Here is a 23012-nt window from a genome sequence, read left to right as displayed (position 1 = left end):
GCTCCCTGCTCAGCGGGAAGCCTGCTTCTCCCTCTCCCACTCTCCCTGCTTGTGTTCCTGCTCTCGCTGTGTCTCTCTCTATCAAATAAATAAATAAAATATTTAAAAAAAAAAAAAACGGGCACCTGGGTGGCTCAGTCGGTTAAGCGTCTGCCTTCGGCTCAGGTCATGATCCCAGGGTCCTGGGATCGAGTCCCACATCAGGCTCCCTGCTCTGTGGGGAGCCTGCTTCTCCCTCTCCTCCCCACTTGTGCTCTCTATCTCACTATCTCTGTCTCTCTCCTTCAAATAAATAAAAAAAATCTTAAAAAAAAATTAAAAAAAAAAACAAAAAACCTTTGCCAACCCACAGTCTTTCCTTAAGTATAGCAGCCAGAACTCTGACTTTGTCTAAAAGGTTAAATCCTGTTAGATCCTGTTACTCTCCTACTCAGAACCTTCAAGTGGTTTCCCGTCTCACCCAGAGTTAAACCCAAAGTCCTTGGAGTCATATGTAAGGCTTTGCTCTGTCTGGTTTCCCACTGCTTTGTTGATCTTATATCCTGCTACTCACTCTCTTCCAGCCACATTGGCCTCCATGCCGTTTCTCAGGTATGTCTGCCGTGCTCCAGAGTCTCTGCACTAGATGACCTCGGATATCCACATGGCTCCACTCAGGTGTTTGAGGAGATGGCACCTTTACAACAAAGCATCAGCGTTAGTGGGCAGCAGTGTTTGGCATCTAAATTCTGAGGGGTCCCATCTGTGAGATGGGGCGACTTGCTAAAGCTGTGCTCTGACAGGCACAGAGAACGTGAGGATAGAGGCTGGTCCAAGACTGGGTTTTCACTAGAAAGATCTGATGAAGAGAAAAGGGCAAGTAGCTGGGTTTGGAGAGAAGTGAAGCAAGGGGAAGACTAATGGACTGAGAAGTCAAAGTCCGTGGGTTAGTTAGTCTTATTCCATAGGCTGCTATAACAAAAGTGCTATATACTAGGTGACTTATAAACAACAGAAATTGATTTCTCGTGGTTCTGAAGTCTGGGAAGTCCCAAAATCGAGGCAGCAGTGGTAGAGTCTGGTCAGGGCCTGCTTCCTGGTTCTCAGATTGCCTTCTCACCATGTCCTCACACGGCAGGAAGGGCTATGAGAGCTTGGTAGGGCCCCTTTTTAAGGACACTAATCCCATTCAGGAGGGCTCCACCCTTACTATACCATCACCTCGGGGGTTAGGATTTCAGTATATGAATTTGAGGGGGGAACAAACCTTCAGTCCAAAATAGGGTCTCAATGGGTCCCAGAATGGTTAAAATGAGAGTGGGTGAACAAGAAGGCTGGAGGGAAAAGTAGACTGTGACAATTAATAATTCATGTATTAGTGCTCAGGCTATGTCCGTTGACTGTTACTTGTTTATTTGTGCTGTGCAATAGAATTCAGCTCTAGGTATTTTGCAGAAAAGGATTTTTATGTTTAGAGGAAACTCCATTGGCCATAAGATCAATTTGTGCAGCACTTTGTAGACGTTTTTGTCAAAATCTGTTCTTTTCCTTAGGATATACGATATGAGTTTGTACTGTTACAAAATTTACATTTCATGTTGTTATAGTAATATATTTTTCTCCCTCCTCTAGTTTTTTTCTATAAATATACAAAACAGCTCTGAATGCAAAACAAATTAGCCTTTCTCCATAATCCTGTTTCATTACAAATATAAGTTTCTAAAGATAGGCATATTTCTGTCTTTAGGAATCACTGATCGTGTCTTTTTTCCTAGAAGAGTTTGATTTAAGAGGTTCTGATTACCATTTAACTAGGTAAAATAAATAAGAGATCTATGAAAATTTTCTAAAGGAATGTTTAGTGAATATAAAATGATGATAAAAGCATAGTCGTTCTCTTGCTTACTTTATTTTCCTGGGGTGTAGCTAAATATTTCATTCATGTTTCCAGTTTCTTAGCTTCTAAATTCTTGTTTCCTTTTTGGTAAAGTGTCTTTTCTCACTTGTGCTAAAATGGTGCCAAAATATGTAATCTGAAATAGACATTGTCTCTGAAATTCTATTTTTCTTTTTTTTTTTTTTTAAAGATTTCATTGATTTATTCATAAGAGACAGAGAGAGAAAGAGAGAGAGAGGCAGAGGGAGAAGCAGGCTCCCCGCCGAGCAGGGAGCCCGATGTGGGACTCGATCCCAGGACCCTGGGATCATGACCTGAGCCGAAGGCAGATGCTTAACCATCTGAGCCACCCAGGCGCCCTGAAATTCTATTTTTCTATTTACGTTTTTAAATTTAAGCAATTCTGGTCTTGGAGGAGAAAACATGTTTGGCCCCTAAAACCATCAAACCACAGTTGTGTATGGGCCAATGGAAATGTAATGGAATTTAAAAGTTTAGTTCAGATTTTTTTTTTTTCTTTACAGGAGACTTAATGGAGAATTTAGTTCCCCATCCTGAATTCAAGATGCTGGGTATTCGTAACATTCCTCAAATGTCTGAGAACTCACTGGCATACAGCACATTTACTTGGGCTGGCCTCCTCAAACATCTGAGACAGATGCTCATTTCTAATTCAAAAATGGAAGAAGGTAAAGGGTATTTTAAAAATATGCAGGCCACAAGCTGGGAAAAGTGCCTGTACTGGAATTCTCAATTTAAACTTGCTTGGCCAGTTGAAAAAATGGTGCCTTCTCCTGGTGAGGGAGGCCACCTCAGAAACTCACCAGGACATCCCAGGAGGGTTCCTTAATCACTTCACAGTTTCATTTCCCAAAAATGAAAAAAAATTTCAGAGGAGCGTGACATTTATTTTTTTTAAGGTTATTTATTTATTTATTTTTAGTAATCTCTACACCCAGCATGGGACTCAAATTCACTAACCCGAGATCAAGAGTCGCACACCAGCTGTCGCTATTTCATTTTATTTTTATCAGAGTGATATATGCACGTATTTTTAAAAAATCAAATAGTCAAACCTCCTGATATTAAGCCTTCTTCAATTCATCCAGGTTCTGTAGGGCATGTTCTGCCTGTCCATTAAATGTTAATGAATCCTAAAAAAAAAAAAAAAATCAGAGAGTCAAAACTCATCTAAGTGTATACTTATATCCATACATTGCACTGTATGTAAGTTATATCTCAGGTTTTTTTTTAAAGCCAAGTAATTGTCCAATAGGAATTTATAACAAGGAAAAGAGCAGTTCCCTGTCCTACACGTCCCCCCTGCCCCAATGAAACTACTTTCAATGTTTTTACCTGTTTTTTTCTGGAATTCCCCTCCATATTTCTAAGTATCTTGCTTATACTGTTACTTATTTTATATTTTATGGTTACAACATACTTTTGAATTAGATTAGTTTTCAGTGTTTATATTACTCTTGATAGGTAGATATTATTTACGGTTGAGCCACGTACTGTATACATAGATTAAATCCTATTTCATGTACAGTTAATTTTTTCTTCCTCTGGTTGATAATTACACTTATTTGGGGTATAAGACACTTACTTGTCTGGCTCAGTCGGTAGAGCATGCAACTCATGTTCGAACCCCACACTGGGTGTAGAGACTACTTTACAAAAATTATACTTACTTGGTCAGTATTCTGTGTGCCTATCACTCATCTATCCCTAAATTTTTCCATAAAAATGGATCCCTTCTCCACATATTCAAACCCATCAGGTACTCTCTTACTTTCACTGTCTGCTTGGAAATGTCCCTTTTGGAGACCTCATCCTCTTGTTGCTGCCCTGGTTGCTCTCCGGGCTTGATGAGCAGCCAGCACCGACATATCTCTGCCTCATTCTGTGTTCTATCTGATTTCCGAGATTTCACATCTGCCTTTTTTTTTTTTTTTTTTTTTGGTTTATTCCCTCATATTGATAGACCACACTCTCCAGGAGCTTCCGAAGAAAAAGTACAGGGAAGGTAAAAAAAAAATTTTAAAGCTATATAAATGTCATTATTCTGCCCTTACATTTGATTGATAGTTTGCTCAGGTATAGGATCTGAGGGTGGGGAGTCATTTTTGCTCAGAATTTTGAAGGCATTGTTCTGTTACCTTCCAGCTTCCAGTGGTGCCGTGAAGTCCAACGTCAATCCGATTCCTAATCCTGTTTTGTTCTCTCTTGAATCTTTTAGGATTTCCTCTTTGTCTCTAACATTCTGGAATTCCTTAGTGTGGATCCTCCATTATCTCAGTAGAATGTAAGCTTTAGAAGGGCAGAGACTTCTGTTTTGTTTACTGTTGTATCTTCGGAGCCTGGAACGCAGGGCCCAGCGCGGCGGCCAGAGCCTCCCTGGGTTAGCCTTTCCTGAGCAGACGGCTTCTAGGGCGAAGCGGGGCACACCCTCTGCTGCCGGGAGTGAGGACGTCTCAGGCTCTCCCCACTCCGCGCACTAATGCTCTTGTTTTCCCCTCTTTCAGAAGTCCTGGCCTGTTTCCAGGACCTCTCCTGGGGGCAGAAATATCAGCTTTCTCTGGTTGCTAAGTCAGCCACCGCTGGTTCATTGGCTTGCCAGCTTCCAGTGTTGTTCCCATGATCTTCTCTTCCCTTCCCTGTTTTCTTGTTTATGCCTTTTAAAAATGTCCGTGATTGTCTTGTTAGTGAGATTTTGGGAGAGAGGGACAGTAGACTGGTATGTTCAGTCTGTCATGTTTAACTGGAAATCACTAGTATTAGTGATTATTTGAGCAGCATATATTTTATCACAAATAACAGTGACAGGTTTCAATACTATGAAAGCGGATGGATTTCCTCTACATTTACGTACCAGTGATACCTTATGGATTGTAGATCATAGTGCCTGAGATCTGGAGATAAATAGAAATGTTACATCTTAAAGGAATGCTTACCAAATTTTTTGGCCTCAGTACCTGTTTTTCTAGTAATACCTATTAACATCTCAAGGCACACAGTGTTCCTCAGGGTATAGTATAAGACTTGCTGCTCTGAGCTCTCTTAGGTCAATAAACCACAGTTTGCTTAGTCATTTTCCCATGCAGAATCTTGAGTGTCAACATTTTTTCACAGTAATAGATACAGCTTTGAACATATAAATATTTTCATATAAGTATATATGAATAAATGTATTTATGTCAACAGGTTGAGACAAATAGTTTTAAAAATCTTCATATATATATATGTATATATATATATACACCCCCAAGAAACTGCCATATAATGGTGCCTTCTTCTGGTGAGGGAGGCCCCCTCAGAAACTCACCAGGACATCCCAGGAGGGTTCCTTAATCACTTCACAGTTTCATTTCCCAAAAATGAAAAAGAATTTCAGAGGAGCGTGACATTTATTTTTTTTAAGGTTATTTATTTATTTATTTTTAGTAATCTCTACACCCAGCATGGGACTCAAATTCACTAACCCGAGATCAAGAGTCACACACCAGCTGTCGCTATTTCATTTTATTTTTATCAGAGTGATATATGCAGCGGGGAGTCTGCTTGAGATTCTTTACCTTTGCCCCTCCCGCCCTCACTCACACTCTCTCTAAAAATAAATACATCTTTTTAAAAGGAAGGGAGGGAGGGAGGGAAAGAAAGGAAGAGAAAGAAAGAAGAAAGAAAGAAAGAGAAAAAGAAAAAGAAACCTCTCCTAAAGCCATCTGCCCTGCTTCAATCGAGACTTTTTGCCCTCAACAACCAGGGGACACTTGTCACCCTGGATATTCTCTTTGCCTGTCTCCTGGGTTGGATATTCTGCTGTGAAGGTTTAGGCAAAGCCCAAGTGATCTGGGGAAAGAGGAGGGGAGGGGTCATGGTTTTTTTGGGTTTTACTAGATCTCTCTGGTTTCATTATGTACCTTACCCATAACTCTGCCTTGTGCTCTCCAGACCAGAGACCCTCAATCATATCCTCTCCAGAATGTAAACCTTTAGTTTTATGCTGGGGTAGGGAAGAGGCAGTCGTCATGCTAAACAGACAAGTTTAGCAACATTCCTTAATCAGGAGTCAAACATAGATGGTTCTCTACATGATAGCAAAGCTAGTTTAAGAGCCAGTGACTTCGTGTTTTCATGGATCCCCTTAAAGAATGGTGTATCACCAATGCTGTGCAGAGACAGAGGACAGTAATGTGTGAAAAAACATTGGCATCATTAACGCTGAGTCAAAAAGTGAGAGTCACTGTGAAAACATTTTAGAAAAACCTTAACCAATTTATTTTGTTACATTTTTTATGGTTGCTCAAGAATGATACGATTTTTAAAAATCTAAACCTAATTTACTCTAAAAGAACTCTTTCAATAAGTATAAAATTTAATGATCTAAATGAATCATTTAATTGACATAATTTGACATTTTTTTCTCTTATAATCAATGGTGTCTTAGATGGAAGGAAATACAACATTGTGGATTTATATCCTTTTTTGTTACATGGGTTGCAAATATTTTTCTCCATCATTTTTGTCTTTTGTATTGTATTTTTCACCATATGGAGGTTTTCCATTTTTATGTGAGCTGTATATCTTCCTATTTTATAGATTCTGAGCCTTGCCTCAGATATAAAATATTTAGTATTCCCCAGTATTTTTATAGTTTTATGTTTAATATTTAAGTTTTAACCCATCTGGGGCTTATTTTTATTTCTGATAATGCCTTTTTTGTTACTTCTCTTCCCATTTTAAATTTTATTTGCTTAACTTTTCCCTCTTCATTTTTTATAAAACGTTAGTTTTTCAAGGGCCTAACTTTGGAAGGCTTCATTTCTTTTTTCTTTTTGAAACTTTTATTTATTTATTTTTGAAACTTTTACATAATGTTGATTACCTTTTATTTCTAGGTAATATAGAGTGATGAATTATCTAACAAATACAGCTTTTAGGGGGGCCTGGGGGCTCAGTCCGTTAAGTGTTCCTGCTGAGCGGGACCCTGCTTCTTCCTCTCCCTCTGCCATTCCCCCTGCTTGTGCTCTCTCTCTCTCTCAAATCAATAAATAAATAAATAAACAAAATCTTAAAAAAAAACTGGCTTGTGATAATGGTTGCATAACTCTGCAAATTTACTAAAAACATCACCGAGTTATACTCTTATCATAGGTGAAGCATAGGTATATAAATCACACCTCAGTAAAGATATTTAAAAATTTATGACCTACTGTAAAAGCTGTATTTGTTTGTTTTTTAAGATTCCATCTATTTGGCAGAGAGAGAGCACAAGCGGGGAACGGCAGGCAGAGGGAGAGGGAGAAGCAGGCTCCCTGCTGAGCAGGGAGCCCGATGTGGGGCTCAATCCCAGGACCCTGGTGTCATGACCTGAGCCTAAGGCAAATGCTTAACCAACTGAGCCACCCAGGCACCCATATCACAAGCCAGTTGTAGAACATGTCCATCACTTCAAAAAAATCCTTGTGTTCATTTGCAGTCAATTCCCATTTTTATTCCTACTCCCAAACAACCACTGGTGTGCTTTCTGTCTCTATAGATTTGCCTCTTTTGGACATATAATATAAATGGAAGTAGACAATATATAGTCTTTTGTGTCTGACCTTTTTCACTTTGTGTCTTTGAGGTTCATCCACGTTGTAGTATATATCAGTAGTTCAATTTTTTGTATTGCTGAATGGCATTCCATTAGATGGATATACCACATTTTGTTTAGATGTCCAACAGTTGATGGATGGTTAGCTTGTTTTCACTTTTTGTCTAAATGAATAATGCTGCTGCGTACATTTGTATAAAGTCTTTGGACATATGTTTTCAGTCTTTTTTTTTAGAATATCTCACAAACGTGCGATTTACAATGACTTTTTTTTTTTTAAGATTTTATTTATTTATTTGACAGAGAGAGACCCAGCCAGAGAGGGAACACAAGAAGGGGGAGAGGGAGAAGCAGGCTTCCTGCAGAGCAGGGAGCCTGATGTAGGGCTCGATCCCAGGACCCTAGGATCATGACCTGAGCCGAAGGCAGACGCTTAACAACTGAGTCACCCAGGCGCCCCCAGTCTCTTGATTATATACCTATAAGTGGCATTGCTGGGTCAAAGGATAAGTCTGTGTTTAATGTTTTGTAAAATTGCTATACTTTTTCCAAAGTGGCTACACCATTTTACATTCCCACAAACAGTTTAAGAGGGTTTCAGTTTTTCCACATCCTTGCCAACATCTGACATTGTTAGTCGTTTTGATTATAGCCATTCTAATAGGTGTTAAGTAATGTCTCCTTGTGGTTTCAATTTGTGTTTTCCTAATGATTGTGATGTTGAGCATCTTTTCATATGCTTGCTAGATTTGTTTATCTTCTTCGGTGAAATTCTGTTCAAACATCTTTCTGACTTTTAAATTGGCTTGTTTGTCTTATTATTGAGTTCAGCATGCCAAAATTTTTGGTTTCTTGTGTTTCTATTTTTGTTGAAAATCAATCTGTTGCTGTGTGCTGAATTTTATCCCTATCCCACGTATACTTTAAGAGTATTTTCTTTTTTTTAATTTAAATTCAATTAGCTAACACATAGTACATCATTAGTTACAGATGTAGTGTTCAACAACTCATCAGTTGCGTATAACACCCAGTGTTCATCATATCACGTGCCCTCCTTAATGTCCATCGTTCACCCAGTTGCCCCATCCCCTCACCTGCCTCCCTCCAGCAACCCTCAGTTTCCCATAGTTAAGAGTCTCTCATGGTTTGTCTCCCTCTCTGATTTCTTCCCCTTCAGTTTTCCCTCCCTTCCCTTATGATCCTCTGCACTATTCCTTATATTCCACATAGGAGTGAAACCATAAGATAATTGTCTTTCTCTGCTTGACTTATTTCACTCAGCATAATACCCTCCAGTTCCATGCATGACAATGTAAATGGTAAGTACTCATCCTTTCTGATAGCTGAGTAATATTCCATTGTATATATTAAGAGTATTTTCTTGGGGCACCTGGGTGGCTCCGTCGTTAAGCGTCTGCCTTCAGCTCAGGTCATGATCCCGGGGTCCTGGGATCGAGCCCCGCATCGGGCTCCCTGCTTAGCGGGAAGCCTGCTTCTCCCTCTCCCACTCTCCCTGCTTGTGTTCCCTCTCTCTCTGTGTCTCTCTCTGTCAAATAAATAAATAAAATCTTTTTAAAAAAAAGTATTTTCTTAATATTTCTACATGACTGGTCAGTTTTCAATCCTATTTTTGTTTTGTTTCTACATCCCTTAACATTTTTGTATGTATTCTGTTTGTTCCCACAGGTGTATAAAGTAAGGTTCACCCTTTTTAGGTGTATGGTTATATGAATTTGGACAAACCTCTATAATGTGTAACCTCCACCACAATTGAGATAGAATGTTTCCACCATCCTAAAAAGTTCCTTCATACTTTGTAGGCACTCTCTGCCCCCCACTCCAGCCCCTAGCAACTACTGATCTGAATTTCATTCCTATGGTTTTGCCTTTTCCAGAATGTTCTATAAATGGAATCCTACAGTATGTAATTTTTTGAGTCAGGCTTGTTTCACTCAGCCTAATGCTTTTGAGATTTATCCCTGTTGTTTGTTATGTGCATTAGTAGTTTCTTTTTACTGGTGAGGAGAAACCCATTGTGTGCATATACCACCATCCTTTAATACTCTATGAAGAATATTTCATGCCTTTCTCAGGATTGAGTAGTTTGAATCACTTTAGGTCAACCAGATAAGAATTTTTAAACATTTAGTAGAAAAAGCAACTTTTACTTATCAAATAAAAATTTATGTAAAATATACATACCGTAATATGTTTTTCTCTTCTTGCTCAGAGCTTTTTTTAAAATCTCTTGCTTCTTTTCCTTTGGTAGGTATTGATTGGCAGGTACGGCCTCCTTTACCAGGACTTCCTACTCTGGGTAAAGCGTCTCTCAACAGGGGGCTTCATTTTAACATGTCCATCGCCAACTTGGTCATCCTTCGTGGGAAAGATGTGCACAGTGCGGATCTGGGTAAGCGGAAGTTAAGGTGCAATTAATATGTACATTTTGTACATCTACATGGTAACACATTTTTTTTTTTAAAAAGGAAGCCCCTGAATTTATTTTTAAAGAAAGGAAAATCATAATTTTATGTTTTAGTAGCAAAATGTAACCATCGTATCAGTTAGTATGTGACCGGACACCAAAAATAGAAGTGATTGAAACAAGATACAGGTTTAATTTTCTTCTGAACCTTGCTGTTCTTATTGTCCTCACCTTATAGCTTCCTCCTTGTAGTCCAAGGCATCTGTCTGAGCTTCACCATCAAATCACATAGGTATGAGCATGCCGCCCGCCTCCTCCTAGGGTTGCACACCATACTAGTGTTTATATTACCTTTGATTGGGGCTGACTCATGTGCTACAGCTAGCTGCAAGAGTGGCCATGAGCACAGTTAAAATTTGGGGGTTCTCTTACTAAAGAAGAAGGGGAGAATAGGTCATGTAGCATAACTAGTGGTCTCTGTGACAAGCATTTTGTTACAAAACTTTCAGGAAGTTTGAAGAGCAGTAACCTGTCAGCTTTGTATTTTTATGGAAAATCTCCAGGTTTGTCTTATCTTTATTTGATGGTTTTGTTTTATTTTTTAGAGATTTATTTATTTATTTTGGAGAGAGAGAGTGCATGCGCGAACGAGGGGAGGGACAGAGGGAGAGAATCTCAAGCAGACTCTGCTGAATGCAGAGCCTGAAAGGGCCTTGATCCCACGACCCATGAGATCACGACCTGAGCCAAAACCAAGAGTTGGATGCCCAACCAGCTGAGCCACCCAGGTACTCCTTATTTGATGATTTTAGCAGTATCAAATTGGCTGCTTCTAGCTGTGATATAAAGAAAACTAGTCCCACATCGGGCTCCTTGCTCAGCAGGGAGCCTGCTTCTCCCTCTGCCTTCTGACCCCCCTGCTTGTGCTTTCTCTCTCTGACAAATAAATCTTAAAAAAAAAAGAAAGAAAGAAAAGAAAGAAAGAAAACCAAATAATCTAGTTCCTGTAATACACCTTTGATAAGAAAGTGGTAATTAAAAGGGATCATTTCAAGTCTGTCAAATGGTATACTTTCTCCCACCTCAGAACATTTTCTTCATATTCTTCATTGTAGATTTTAAATTAAGAGAATTAATAAGAGGATATATAAAGTAATCAAACTTCTAAAAATGTATCCACAGCAAATGACATACATACAGAGAGGTGTTCTTGCAAAGATATTCACTGAAATATCTTTCACACAGAAATGCAGAAACAGGGCGCCTGGGTGGCTCACTCGTTAAGCGTCTGCCTTCAGCTCAGGTCATGATCCCAGGGTCCTGGGATCGAGTCCCACATCGGGCTCCCTCCTCGGGGGGAAGCCTGCTTCTCACTCTCCCATTCCCACGGCTTGTGTTCCTGCTCTCACTATCTTGGTCTCTGTCAAATAAATAAATCAAATCTTTAAAAAAAAAAATGCAGAAACAACCTAAATGCTCAACAGTAGGAAATGTGTTAAATAAATTATGGTATACTCATATAATAAAACTTTATGAGTGATATTTATTGACATGGAAAAGAGGTTCACAACATATTACTGAATAAAAACAGATTACGGAACAGCGTTTTTGTAAAATTACAGACACAAGGTCAACAAAATGTTCATGGTCTTCTCTGGGTGGTAACATTTCAGATGTTAGTTGACTTTTAAATTTTCTTTTTGTTTGTTTGTTTCAAGTTTTTATTTAAATTCCAGTTAGTTGGGGCGCCTGGGTGGCTCAATCATTAACCGTCTGCCTTCGGCTCAAGTCATGATCCCGGGGTCCTGGGATCGAGCCCCGCATCGGGCTCCCTGCTTGGCGGGAAGCCTGCTTCTCCCTCTCCCTCTCCCCCTGCTTGTGTTCCCTCTCTCGCTGTGTCTCTCCCTGTCAAATAAATAAATAAAATCTTAAAAAAAATTTAAAAAGAAAAAAGAAAAAGGAGGGCGCCTGGGTGGCTCAGTCCTTAAGTATCTGCCTTCGGCTTGGGTGATGATCTTGGAGCCCTGGGATCGAGCCCCACATCGGGCTCTCTGCTCCGCGGGAAGCCTGCTTCTCCCTCTCCCACTCCCCCTGCTTGTGTTCCCTCTCTCGCTGTGTCTCTCTGCCAAATAAATAAAATCTTTAAAAAATTAAATAAATAAATAAATTCCAGTTAGTTAACATATAGTGTAATACTAGTTTCGGTGTCGGATTTAGTGACTCATCAGTGACACACAACACCCAGTGCACATCACGGGTGCCCTCCTTGATGCCCATCACCCATTTAGCCCATCCCCCGCCTACCTCCCCTCCAGCAACTGCCAGTTTGTTCTCTGTAGTTAAGAGTCTGTTTTATGGTTTGCCTCTCTCTCTTTTTTCCCCTATGTTTGTCCCTTTTGTTTCTTAAATTCCACATATGAGTAAAATCATATGGTATTTGTCTTTCTCTCACTGACTTATTTCATGTAGCATAATACACTCTAGCTCCATTCATGTTGTTGGAAATGACAAGATTTCATTCTTTTTTATGGCGAAGTAATATTCCATTGTATATGTATACCACAACTTTTTTTTTTTAAGATTTTATTTCTTTATTTCAGAGAGATGAGAACACGAGCTGGAGGAGGGGGACAGGGAGAGGGAAAGAAATCCTCAAGCATACTCCCCACTAAGCGGGGAGCCTGATGCAAGGCTCGATCCCAGGACCCCAAGATTATGACCCAAGTGGAAATCAAGAGTCAGACACTCAACCAACTGAACCACCCAGGCGCCCCTGTATACCACAACTTCTTTATCCATTCACAGTCAATGGACATTTGGGTTCCTTCCATAATTTGGCTATTGTTGGTAATGCTGCTATAAACATCAGGGTGCATGTGTCCCTTTGAATCAATATTTTTGTATCCTTTGGGTAAATGCCTACTAGTGCAATTACTAGGTCTGAGGGTAGCTCTATTTTTAACTTTTTGAGGAACTTCCATACTGTTTTCCAGAGTGGCTGCACCAGTTTGCATTCCCACCAGCAGTGTTAAGAGGGTTCCTCTTTCTCTGCATCCTCACCAACACCTGTTATTTCCTGGCTTGTTAATTTTAGCCATTCTGACTGGTGTGAGGTGGTATCTCATCATAGTTTTGATTTGTATTTCCCTGATGATGAGTGATGTTGAGCATCTTTTCATGTGTCTGTTGGCCATCTGGATGTCTTCTTTGGAAAAATGTCTATTCATGTCTTCTGCCCATTTCTTAACTGGATTAATTGTTTTTTGGGTGTTGAGTTTGATTAGTTCTTTATAGATTTTGGATGTTAACCCTTTATCAGATATGTTATTTGCAAATATCTTCTCCCATTCTGAAGGTTGCCTTTTAGTTTGGTTGATTGTTTCCTTTGCTGTGCAGACTTTTTGTCTTGATAAAATCCCAATAGTTCCATTTTTGCTTTTGTGTCCCTTGCCTCCAGAGACGTATCTAGTAAGAAGTTGCTATGGCCGGGGCGCCTGGGTGGCTCAGTTGGTTAAGCGACTGCCTTCGGCTCAGGTCATGATCCTGGAGTCCCTGGATCGAGTCCCGCATCGAGTCCCGCATCGGGCTCCCTGCTCGGCAGGGAGTCTGCTTCGTCCTCTGACCCTATCCCCTCTCATGTGTTCTCTCGCAAATAAATAAATAAAATCTTTAAAAAAAAAAAAAAAAAAAGAAGTTGCTATGGCCAAGGTCAAAGAGGTTGTTGCCTGTGTTCTCCTCTAGGATTTTGATGGTTTCCTGTCCCCCATTTAGGTCTTTCATCCATTAAATTTTCTTCGTAATACTTTTCTGAATGGTGTGAATTATTTTTTTTACAATGAATATGGATCATCTATGCAAAAGCAATATAAAGCTAGTTTTAAAGATTTTTATTTATTTTTGTGAGAGAGAGAAGAGTGCGCGCACGAGCAGGGGGAGGGGCAGAGGGAGATGCAGACTCCCCACTGAGCAGGGAGCCTCGTGCAGGACTCATCCCAGGACCCTGGGATCATGACTTGAGATGAAAGCAGACGTTTAACCAACTGAGCCACCCAGGCACCCATAAAGCTAGTTTTAAAAGGCAAAACAAAAGGAGACTTCTGGTGAAATGAATAAGAAAATATGTTTATTAATTTGTTTCCAAAATTAATGATTTATGATGTAAACAATGGCTTGTGTTGTTTTACTCTAGGAGGATTTAAAGATTCAGCTCTCTATACTTCTTGGTTAGAGCCTATTAATGCTTTCAATGCGTGGAAAACCCACCGAGCCTTTAGCAAATATGAGAAGTCTGCAGCATTGGTCAGCAATAGCCAGTTCTTACTAAAACCACTTGATACGATTGTGGGCAAAGCGTGGAATATGTTTGCTTCAAAGTAAGTAAAAAATAAATCTACAAACCTTTCTAACCTTAGGCAGATAATATCTTAAAACACAAGGCAGGACCTGGAATGTTTTAGTCTGTTTGGTTTGCTGTAACAAAAATAGCCCAGACTGGGTATCTTATAAACAACAAAATTTATTTCTCAGGAGTTCTGGAGACTAGGAAGTCCAAGGTGAAGGTGTTGGCAGATTCGATGTCTGATGAAGACCTACTTTCTGGTTCAAAAGTGGTTTCTTTTCCTTGTGTCCTCAAATGGCCGAAGGGGCAAAGAACCTTTCATGGGCCCCTTTTAAAAGGGCACTGATCCCATTCATGAGGGCTCCACCCTTGTGACTGAATCACCTTCCAAAGCCCTCGCCTCCTAATACCATCATCTTGGGGGTTAGGATTTCAATGTACCAATTTCAGGGGAACACAAACATTCAACCTATAGCCTGGAGTAAGCATGGCTACCACTGTAGGTATGAAACTGGGTCATGTTACTTCAGGTGTCATTTTCTTATCTGCACAGTGGGTCTACACTGAGGATATGTGGTGAGGATTAAATGTGATAATCATGTAAAATTACCTACTACAGTGCTGTTTTTGACTAGTCATTTCTAAATGAAATGAAATGAAAGTAGAAATTTCATTATAAGGATGGGACAATAAAATAGTTTTCCAAAATAAGACCCTTGAAAGAATGGAAGAGATTCTGATCTTGTTCAGCAAGAAATATTCCAAGTTCAACTCCATCTGCTAAGAAACGTCTGCTTGATACTAAGAAATGTGTTATCAGATTTCCTGACCTCGGCCACAATTACTTAATGTCAAAGCAAAATTCCCATATCAATGGGCAAGACCTTTACTGTGATTAGTCAGGATTCCCAAGGGCCCCCCATCCTGCACGTGGCCATTCCATAAGCCCCCACTCCCAGGACTGTGAACTCTGTCCGTTTCCTGGTATTGTTCTCTTCCCATTCCCATTAAATGGCAGCAGCCCTTATTACCTCAGTTTGATCCATGTCTGTCCTTGGCATTCTTTTTAACATGATTTCTCCTGCCTCAGAACATTTGGGGGTATGAGATATTCAAAGAACCACCTGGCATAAGTGCAAATTACATGTCTGAAAAATACCTGGGACACTTCACTTCATTCCTAGAACTGGATTAATGTGTTTCTGCAGTTTCAAGGCTTAGGTAAAAATTCTCAGGCACTTTTTAGAGTTGATATTGAACCCTACTAGCACCCATAAAGCTAGTTTTAAAAGGCAAAACTAGGGTGTAGGGTGTTGAATATGTGCTGGGTTCGATAACCAAATCTGAACATGCTTCTTTTTCCTGTGTGCTTCTTATTGTCACTCTCTTGAACGCTAAAAAGACAGGGAGCTTGACATAAACTTTCAGAGTTTGCTAATCTTTGGAATTAACATTGAAGCAAATATAAGACATTTAAGAGATGCTGCCATCCTCAAATATTCATGAGCTAGGAAAGTTCTAGTTATTGTTTGATTTTAAGAGTTATTCATTTGCCTGAGATTTTTTATTTTACATTTGCTGTTTCTTTCACCAGAGCCTACATTCATCAGTACACAAAATTTGGAATGGAAGAAGAGGACTTTTTGGACAGTTTCACATTGTTAGAACAGGTTGTTGCCAGTTACTGCAACCTCTAATCTCGAACAAAGGAAAAAAGTACCTTAAGTCATTTTTGGGCTAAAATATTTTCAATAGTACTTTCTCTGTACGGTTTTCAAATGTCTACCTGTTAAAGTAACAAAGTCAAATGCTGTTTCCTTTGGCATATTATGACCACGGAAAAGGAGGAAAACCTTTTAAACCGAGAACATCATGTTTTCTTTTTTTTTTTTTTAAAGATTTTATTTATTTATTTGACAGAGAGAGACACAGCAGGAGAGGGAACACAAGCAGGGGGAGCAGGAGAGGGAGAAGCAGGCTTCCCGCTGAGCAGGGAGCCCGATGCGGGGCTCGATCCCAGGACCCTGGGATCATGACCTGAGCCGAAGGCAGACGCTTAACGACTGAGCCACCCAGGCGCCCCGAGAACATCATATTTTCAATGAAAATGTCTACTTGGTATTTTCATTTGTAAGAAAGAAACTGGTGCTTCTATAAAAAAATTTGGAAACACTTTGCTGAAATGTTGGAACTCTGGAAGTATCCAAAAAAGGGAATATTATGTTCTGTCCCCATGTTTCTAAGTCTTCCCTTCTTTTTTTTTTTTTAAAGACTTTATCTGAGAGCGAGCGAGCGTGGGGGGAGGGGCAGAGGGAGAAGCAGGCATCCCACTGAGCAGGGATCCTGATATGGGGCTTGATCTCGGGACTCTGGAAGTCTTCCCTTCTTTATTCCAAAAAGGATTCACTAAATACCAGCTAAACTTTTACAGCACAATTTGAAACTGAGAAATTGCAGTTATGCATTTAATTGAAGTGGATGCCTTGAACCACAAGAGGGAGCTATTGTCATATGCTAGATTATGAACTTTTTAAAAATATTTTCTTCTGTAACAGTAAGATTTTCCACTTTAAGCAGCTATTTAAAAATAAATATCAGATTTTGTTAATAAATGTATATCATGCTTAAGTACAAAAGTAAGGAAGTAAATGCTTTTCTTAAAATTTTCTAGGCATCAGAAAATTGGGTCAGTTTTTCTTTTAGCCCTTGAAATGTAAGAGCAGAAAGTGACTTTATTCAACTAGTGCTTTCAGATTACTTATGGGTATTTAGCTAGCGTGAAAGATGTTATGCTTGTCAGTAAAAGGGGTAAGTTTTCACTAAAATTTCACTAGGTTGAGAAAATTACCACCAAGGTAATACTGTCCTTGATGAAATTGAACATACAGATGTGGGTTTCACTCAGAACAAAACACACGTGGAAATTGGCAACTGAGTTTGAGGGTAATTGTGTATTTCAGTAAAACATGTCACATGCAGTGTATTAACATATGTCAAATGGGAAACAAATAGGAACATTTGCCCCTTCTGCCAAATCTACCAGTGGTGATTTATTTTTATATGGAAAAATGACAGTTCACAGCTTCACTGGTTTCTTCCTTTTCTTTCCATATGGAAATGATTACTTTTTTGCTGTTTTTCTTATCAACTGTTGCTATGATTTAAAATAGCCATATCTTATTTCTAAGGAATGTGAAAAGTGGTCTGTTCAGCCACTAAAAGTCACACCCCTCTGCTGCATTTTGTTAACCCAAGTATACTTGAAAAATAATCAGATAATGATTTTTACAAAATAAAGTTAAAAGTAATGGTTTTACACTGAAGACATCCAAAGACTGAAACAACTTCCCAAACTGAACTAGCATTAATGAAGATCCGGAGCTTACCAGGGGTTAAGCTGATTCTGAGGAACCTGCTAGAAGTGAAGCTTAAAGAAAGTTGTAAATCACTTTATATTTAAGAAAGGAATTCATGAGGTACCAGTGGGGACAAGTTTATTTCTAATTTGGCAACTCATGAAATCAATGGCAGGTGAATATTAGAAGAAAGCCCCAGTTAGACACAGCTCTGGGTCCATTCACTTATATGAGTAGAGCCTTTTTTATGATCCACAACTGCATTATTTGATGTGTGTGAATACCTAAATATTTGCAGACTTGTTTTAAAACATTTAGATGAAAATTTTTTTTTTCTGTTTGGAGTAACATAAAATTTTTGCTGTTAGAGTTGTGATTTAACTTTAACACAAAGGGGATGCCAAAGCTTCAAGATAGGGGGTGTAACTGGAAATGTACTTTGTGTAGAGAAAACGGCCGATCAGCCAGGGCAACATTAGGATCATAACTTCCTGGGCATACAGATCCAGAAGCTTTGAACTTGAAATATCTTAGATTACTGGGTAACTGGAGTACTATGTTGTCACTCACATTTCTCCCAGAGCCCACACACACTCCCTGTAGGCAATAACGAAGTGTAAATTCAAACTGCTTATTTTTAAGCCTCTTCACTCCTTCATTTGTGCTTTTGTCAAGAGTTCTTTAAGCAGTGGAACCTGGGGCGCCTGGGTGGCTCAGCCGGTTAAGCGACTGCCTTCGGCTCAGGTCATGATCCTGGAGTCCCTGGATTGAGTACCGCATCGGGCTCCCTGCTCGGCAGGGAGTCTGCTTTGCCCTCTGACCCTATCCCCTCTCATGTGTTCTCTCTCATTCTCTCTCTCAAAATAAATAAATAAAATCTTAAAAAAAAAAAAAAAAAAAGGCAGTAGAACCTGTTTCTTCCCATTCATTCCCTCTTGCTTCTAGCTTTGCCCCTGCCAACAGGATCCAGTCAATCTGCAACATCTTTCTCCTTTATTTAACCTGTCACTTAGACCTTAGCCAACATATCCACGATTCACTGTTCTCAGGTAATTCATTGATTCCATCAATATCTAGTCAGTGCCAGGCACTGATTTAGATTAAAGGGGTTAAGACCACATAGTCTAAATGAAGAAGCTTACAGTGTAGCTAAGTTTCTTTGAATGTCTTTTTCTTTTTTTTAAGATTTTATTTATTTGACAGAGAGAGACACAGCGAGAGAGGGAACACAAGCAGGGGGAGTGGGAGAGGGAGAAGCAGGCTTCCCATGGAGCAGGGAGCCCGATGCAGGGCTCAATCCCAGGATGCTGGGACCATGACGTGAGCCGAAGGCAGACACTTAACGACTGAGCCACCCAGGCGCCCCTTTCTTTGAATGTCTTGATGCTCCAGTCCTAGCTTCCTCATTATTGGTTATTTTCCCCATGTCCATGTTCCACTTTTTTACAGGGAAGATGTAATACAGGGAACAATGAGCTCGGAGTTCTAGTCTGGGCTTTACATTGGTCTGAAAGGCCTCCTCCCTGGCTCTGGAGACTATTCTGCGGGGTACATACCAATGATTCTTCTGACCGCCATGTTTATCACACTTGAATTCCTGTCCAAAATTTTGTTTTAAAACATGCTCCATATGTTCCTATCACAGTATTCTCTCCCCATGAGCCCAAGGTTTGGCAGTCAACCCTCTCTTGTTCTTCAGCCTACCTACCAAATACGGCTTTACTCACTAACTTGTCATTTTTGGCAGATGTCTGCTTGGGGCGCCTGGGTGGCTCAGTTGGTTAAGCAACTGCCTTCGGCTCAGGTCATGATCCTGGAGTCCCTGGATCGAGTCCCGCATCGGGCTCCCTGCTCAGCAGGAAGTCTGCTTCTCCCTCTGACCCTCCCCCCTCTCATGCTCTCTCTATCTCATTCTCTCTCTCAAATAAATAAATAAAATATTTAAAAAAAAGAGAGATGTCTGCTCATCTTTATCAATCACACTGTTTCCTATGGGTTTTAGGGATGTGAGCTAAAAAATCTGGCTTTACGTATTTAACTAAATACCTTCCTACTCCTGTACTCTGAAATGTTTCGGATGATGCAATGTCAGCCTTATTAATAAATGGAATCCCACTTCCACTAGCCAGAATGCTTGCACAAGAATTTAAGATCAACAGGGGCGCCGGGGTGGCTCAGTCGTTAAGTGTCTGCCTTCAGCTCGGGTCATGATCCCGGGGTCCTGGGATCGAGCCCCACATCAAGCTCCCTGCTCAGCGGGAAGCCTGCTTCTCCCTCTCCCACTCCCTCTGCTTGTGTTCCCTCTCTCACTGTGTCTCTATCTGTCAAATAAATAAAATCTTTTAAAAAAAAGAATTTAAGATAAACAGTGTAAGTATTTCCAGTTTCTGGGCAACACAGTGTGGGGTCAGTGTTGTAGAAGTTATGGCATTTAAGGGAGAGGAGGGAAAATCCCAATCACTGAGATCCCAGGCAGCCAGTGACACAGGAAGAAATGAAAAGGAAGGTTAATGATGCCCCCACCTCCAGCCCCCAAGAGCCGCTTACAAGCAGAGAATAGCTTACAAGCATATTAAGAAAAAGACTTGATGGTTCTGAATTATGGATTTTACCTAAAGATGAAAAATCTAAGAATAGCTTACAAGAATAGCTTAAAAAGGAACAGGAAGCTAAATAACGTGTCATTTAGCAAATAATTCTCTTACCTGAATTTATCTCCTTTGCTAATGATGGAGCCGATAAGATGAATACTTTCGTGGCTTGTCTAATTATTTACATGGGGAGTACACAAAAATTCAAAGATTCTGTACCTGTGCTGTCCAGTAAGGTAGCCATTAGCCACACGCGGCTCGCGCTGTAAGTATAAAATACACATTGGATCTTGAAGACAGTATGAATAAAAGAATGTACAATATAAATATTTTTAATTGTTGAAATGATATTGTGGACATATTTAGTTAGATTCTTTGAATTGGTATTTTTTGTTTCTTTTTACATTTTTTTTTTAAAGATTTTATTTATCCAGGGGCGCCTGGGTGGCTCAGTCGTTAAGCGTCTGCCTTTGGCTCAGGTCATGATCCCAGGGTCCTGGGATCGAGTCCCTCATTGGGCTCCCTGCTCAGCGGGAAGCCTGCTTCTCTCTCTTCCACTCCCCCTGCTTGTGTTCCCTCTCTCGCTGTGTCTGTTGAAAAAATAAGTAAAATCTTTAAAAAAATTTTTTTGTTATTTATCCATTTGACAGGGAGCGAGCACAAGCAGGGGAGCATCAGGCAGAGGGAGAGGGAGAAGCAGGCTCCCCGCTGAGCAGGGAGCCCAGGACCAGTTGCCTAAGGACTGAGCCACCCAGGTGCCCCTCTTATTACATTTTAAAATGGAGCTACTAAAGTTTTAAAATTAGATATATGGCTTGAATTATATATATATTTTTTTAAGATTTTATTTATTTGACAGAGACAGGCAGCTAGAGAGGGAACACAAGCAGGCGGAGTAGGGGAGGGAGAAGCAGGCTTCCCGCTGAGCAGGGAGCCCGATTCACGGCTCAATTCCAGGACCCTGGGATCATGACCTAAGCCGAAGGCAGACGCTCAACGACTGAGCCACCCAGGCGCCCGAATTATATTTCTATTGGACAGGGATATTCTAGACATTTCAGGACCAAAGGCCTGGGAACTATAGAAAAGGGAGCTGAACAAAGCTTGTCCTTATTAGGTGAGAGGTCATGGGAACATGATAGTAAGAAACATGACATAAGGCAAAAGATGGGAGTTTCCTTTTTGGAAAAAAAAAAAAAAGACAAGTTAAGCTCATGTGAACGGTATGAAAAAGGCAGGATGTGAGCTTAACTCAACAAACATCCATTAACCACCTGCAAGGAAAGACAGCGCTAGGAGAGGCAGATTTTAAAAATGAGTTAAACCTGGCCTCTGTCCTTAAGGGGTTTACCATTTGATATATTCTTTGCTGCAAACATATGCCTGGCTCATGGTAGAGATTATAGATTAATACAAATGTCTAAAAAACTATGGAAGACACGAAAAGCTGCAAAACTAGAAGCACAAAGTCCATTAAAGCTCACTTATTATCAACAGATCTCATAGCAGATAAAACTGAGGACCTGGAAATACAAATATAATTAAAAATATTTGGTCTTGGGGTGCCTGGGTGGCTCAGTCGGTTAAGCATTTGCCTTTAGTTCAGGTCATGATCCCAGGATCCTGGGATTGAGCCCCACATCGGGCTCCCTGCTCAGTGCGGAGCCTGCTTGTCCCTCTGCTTGTGCCCCCACCGCCATGCTCACTCTCTCTCTCTTCTCTTTCTTGCTCTCAAATAAACAAAATCTTCAAAATTTCTTTTGTTTTTTTGTCTCTGTTCCATCTTATACAACTAAGAGCCATTTAAAACAGTATAAACTCGGGGCGCCTGGGTGGCTCAGTCGTTGGGCGTCTGCCTTCGGCTCGGGTCATGATCCCAGGGTCCTGGGATCGAGCTCCGCATCGGGCTCCCTGCTCTGTGGGAGGCCTGCTTCTCCCTCTCCCACTCCCCCTGCTTGTGTTCCTGCTCTCGCTCTCTCTGTCAAATAAATAAATAAAATCTTAAAAAAAAAATAAAACAATATAAACTCAATATATTGAGAATGAAGAAATGCCTTTGTTTGTAAGTCCTTGCCTAAAATCTAAAGCCCTAGTCCCAGAATTCCAAGCCTTCTAAAGTTCAGCACTCCCACTGTTCCCCTTTACATATGCGGCAGTAGCCAAGACAAACGGAAATGGCTGTTAAATGTTAACGAAAAACACGGATTTGTTTAATTTTGTTCAGTAAGGACAGGGACGGAGCAGTCTATCACTGACCTGAAGATAAGAGACATGACCCAGTGATTCTGGCTGCCCCTGCTTTACCCCCACTGCCAGCCCCCAAGACCAAGGAGAGTGGGAAGCTCAGAGCATTTTTTGAACAGTCCTGAAAGGATACACACTAAATTTCATAGTAATTTCTTTGGGGGAGTATCTTTCTCAGATTTCCTTTTTATGCTATGCATTTCTTTTGCTTGCATCTTTCTAAAGCAAACTCTTTGTCCAATGTGGGGCTCAAACTCATGACCCAAAGATCAAGAGTCGGATGCTCTTCCGACTGAGCCAGCCAGGCACCCGGCATATTTTTATTTTATTTTTTAAAAGATTTTATTTGGGGGGCGCCTGGGTGGCTCAGTTGGTTAAGCATCTGCCTTCGGCTCAGGTCATGATCCCAGGGTCCTGGGATCAAGCCCCGCATTGGGCTCCCTGCTCAGCCGGAAGCCTGCTTCTCCCTCTCCCACTCCCCCTGCTTGTGTTCTCTCTCTCGCTGTCTCTCTCTCTGTCAATTAAATAAATAAAATCTTTAAAAACAACAAAAAAGATTTTATTTGGGGTGCCTGGTGGCTCAGT

General features: G+C 40.4%; 1 protein-coding gene and 2 long non-coding RNA genes across 10 annotated transcripts in view; 1 reads left to right on the top strand and 2 right to left on the bottom strand.

Annotated features, from left to right (window-relative positions):
* LOC145717460 (uncharacterized) overlaps positions 1 to 9800 on the bottom strand; it is a 14610-nt gene extending 4810 nt beyond the window's left edge. For 2 of the 4 annotated variants that reach the window (XR_014140689.1, XR_014140690.1), the window contains exons 1-3: positions 9675 to 9800; positions 2953 to 3030; positions 554 to 676 (exon numbers count right to left, since the gene is read on the bottom strand). This is a non-coding gene — a long non-coding RNA (uncharacterized LOC145717460). Of the gene's footprint in view, positions 1 to 553; positions 677 to 2952; positions 3031 to 3668; positions 5483 to 9674 lie in introns of those variants that run through there. The other 2 variants (XR_014140691.1, XR_014140692.1) reach the window with 2 other exon arrangements.
* TUBD1 (tubulin delta 1) overlaps positions 1 to 18233 on the top strand; it is a 30477-nt gene extending 12244 nt beyond the window's left edge. For 2 of the 5 annotated variants that reach the window (XM_031035600.2, XM_081806045.1), the window contains 4 exons: positions 2401 to 2565; positions 9742 to 9882; positions 14087 to 14270; positions 15831 to 18233. In XM_031035600.2, the coding sequence (XP_030891460.1) occupies positions 2401 to 2565; positions 9742 to 9882; positions 14087 to 14270; positions 15831 to 15933 (593 nt within the window). In that variant the 3' untranslated portion in view covers positions 15934 to 18233. Of the gene's footprint in view, positions 1 to 2400; positions 2566 to 9741; positions 9883 to 10502; positions 10639 to 13354; positions 13573 to 14086; positions 14271 to 15830 lie in introns of those variants that run through there. The other 3 variants (XM_006740308.3, XM_081806043.1, XM_081806044.1) reach the window with 3 other exon arrangements.
* The window catches only part of LOC145717461 (uncharacterized), a 13219-nt gene continuing 8245 nt past the window's right edge, over positions 18039 to 23012 (bottom strand). Inside the window, exons 2-3 of the long non-coding RNA XR_014140693.1 lie at positions 18504 to 20446; positions 18039 to 18287 (exon numbers count right to left, since the gene is read on the bottom strand). This is a non-coding gene — a long non-coding RNA (uncharacterized LOC145717461). The remainder of the gene's footprint in view (positions 18288 to 18503; positions 20447 to 23012) is intronic.

This window comes from Leptonychotes weddellii, chromosome 15 (genome assembly GCF_054177405.1).
Source record: "Leptonychotes weddellii isolate Sample4059 chromosome 15, ASM5417740v2, whole genome shotgun sequence".
Classification (NCBI taxonomy): Eukaryota; Metazoa; Chordata; class Mammalia; order Carnivora; family Phocidae; genus Leptonychotes; species Leptonychotes weddellii.
This window is presented reverse-complemented; position numbering and strand designations above follow the sequence as displayed.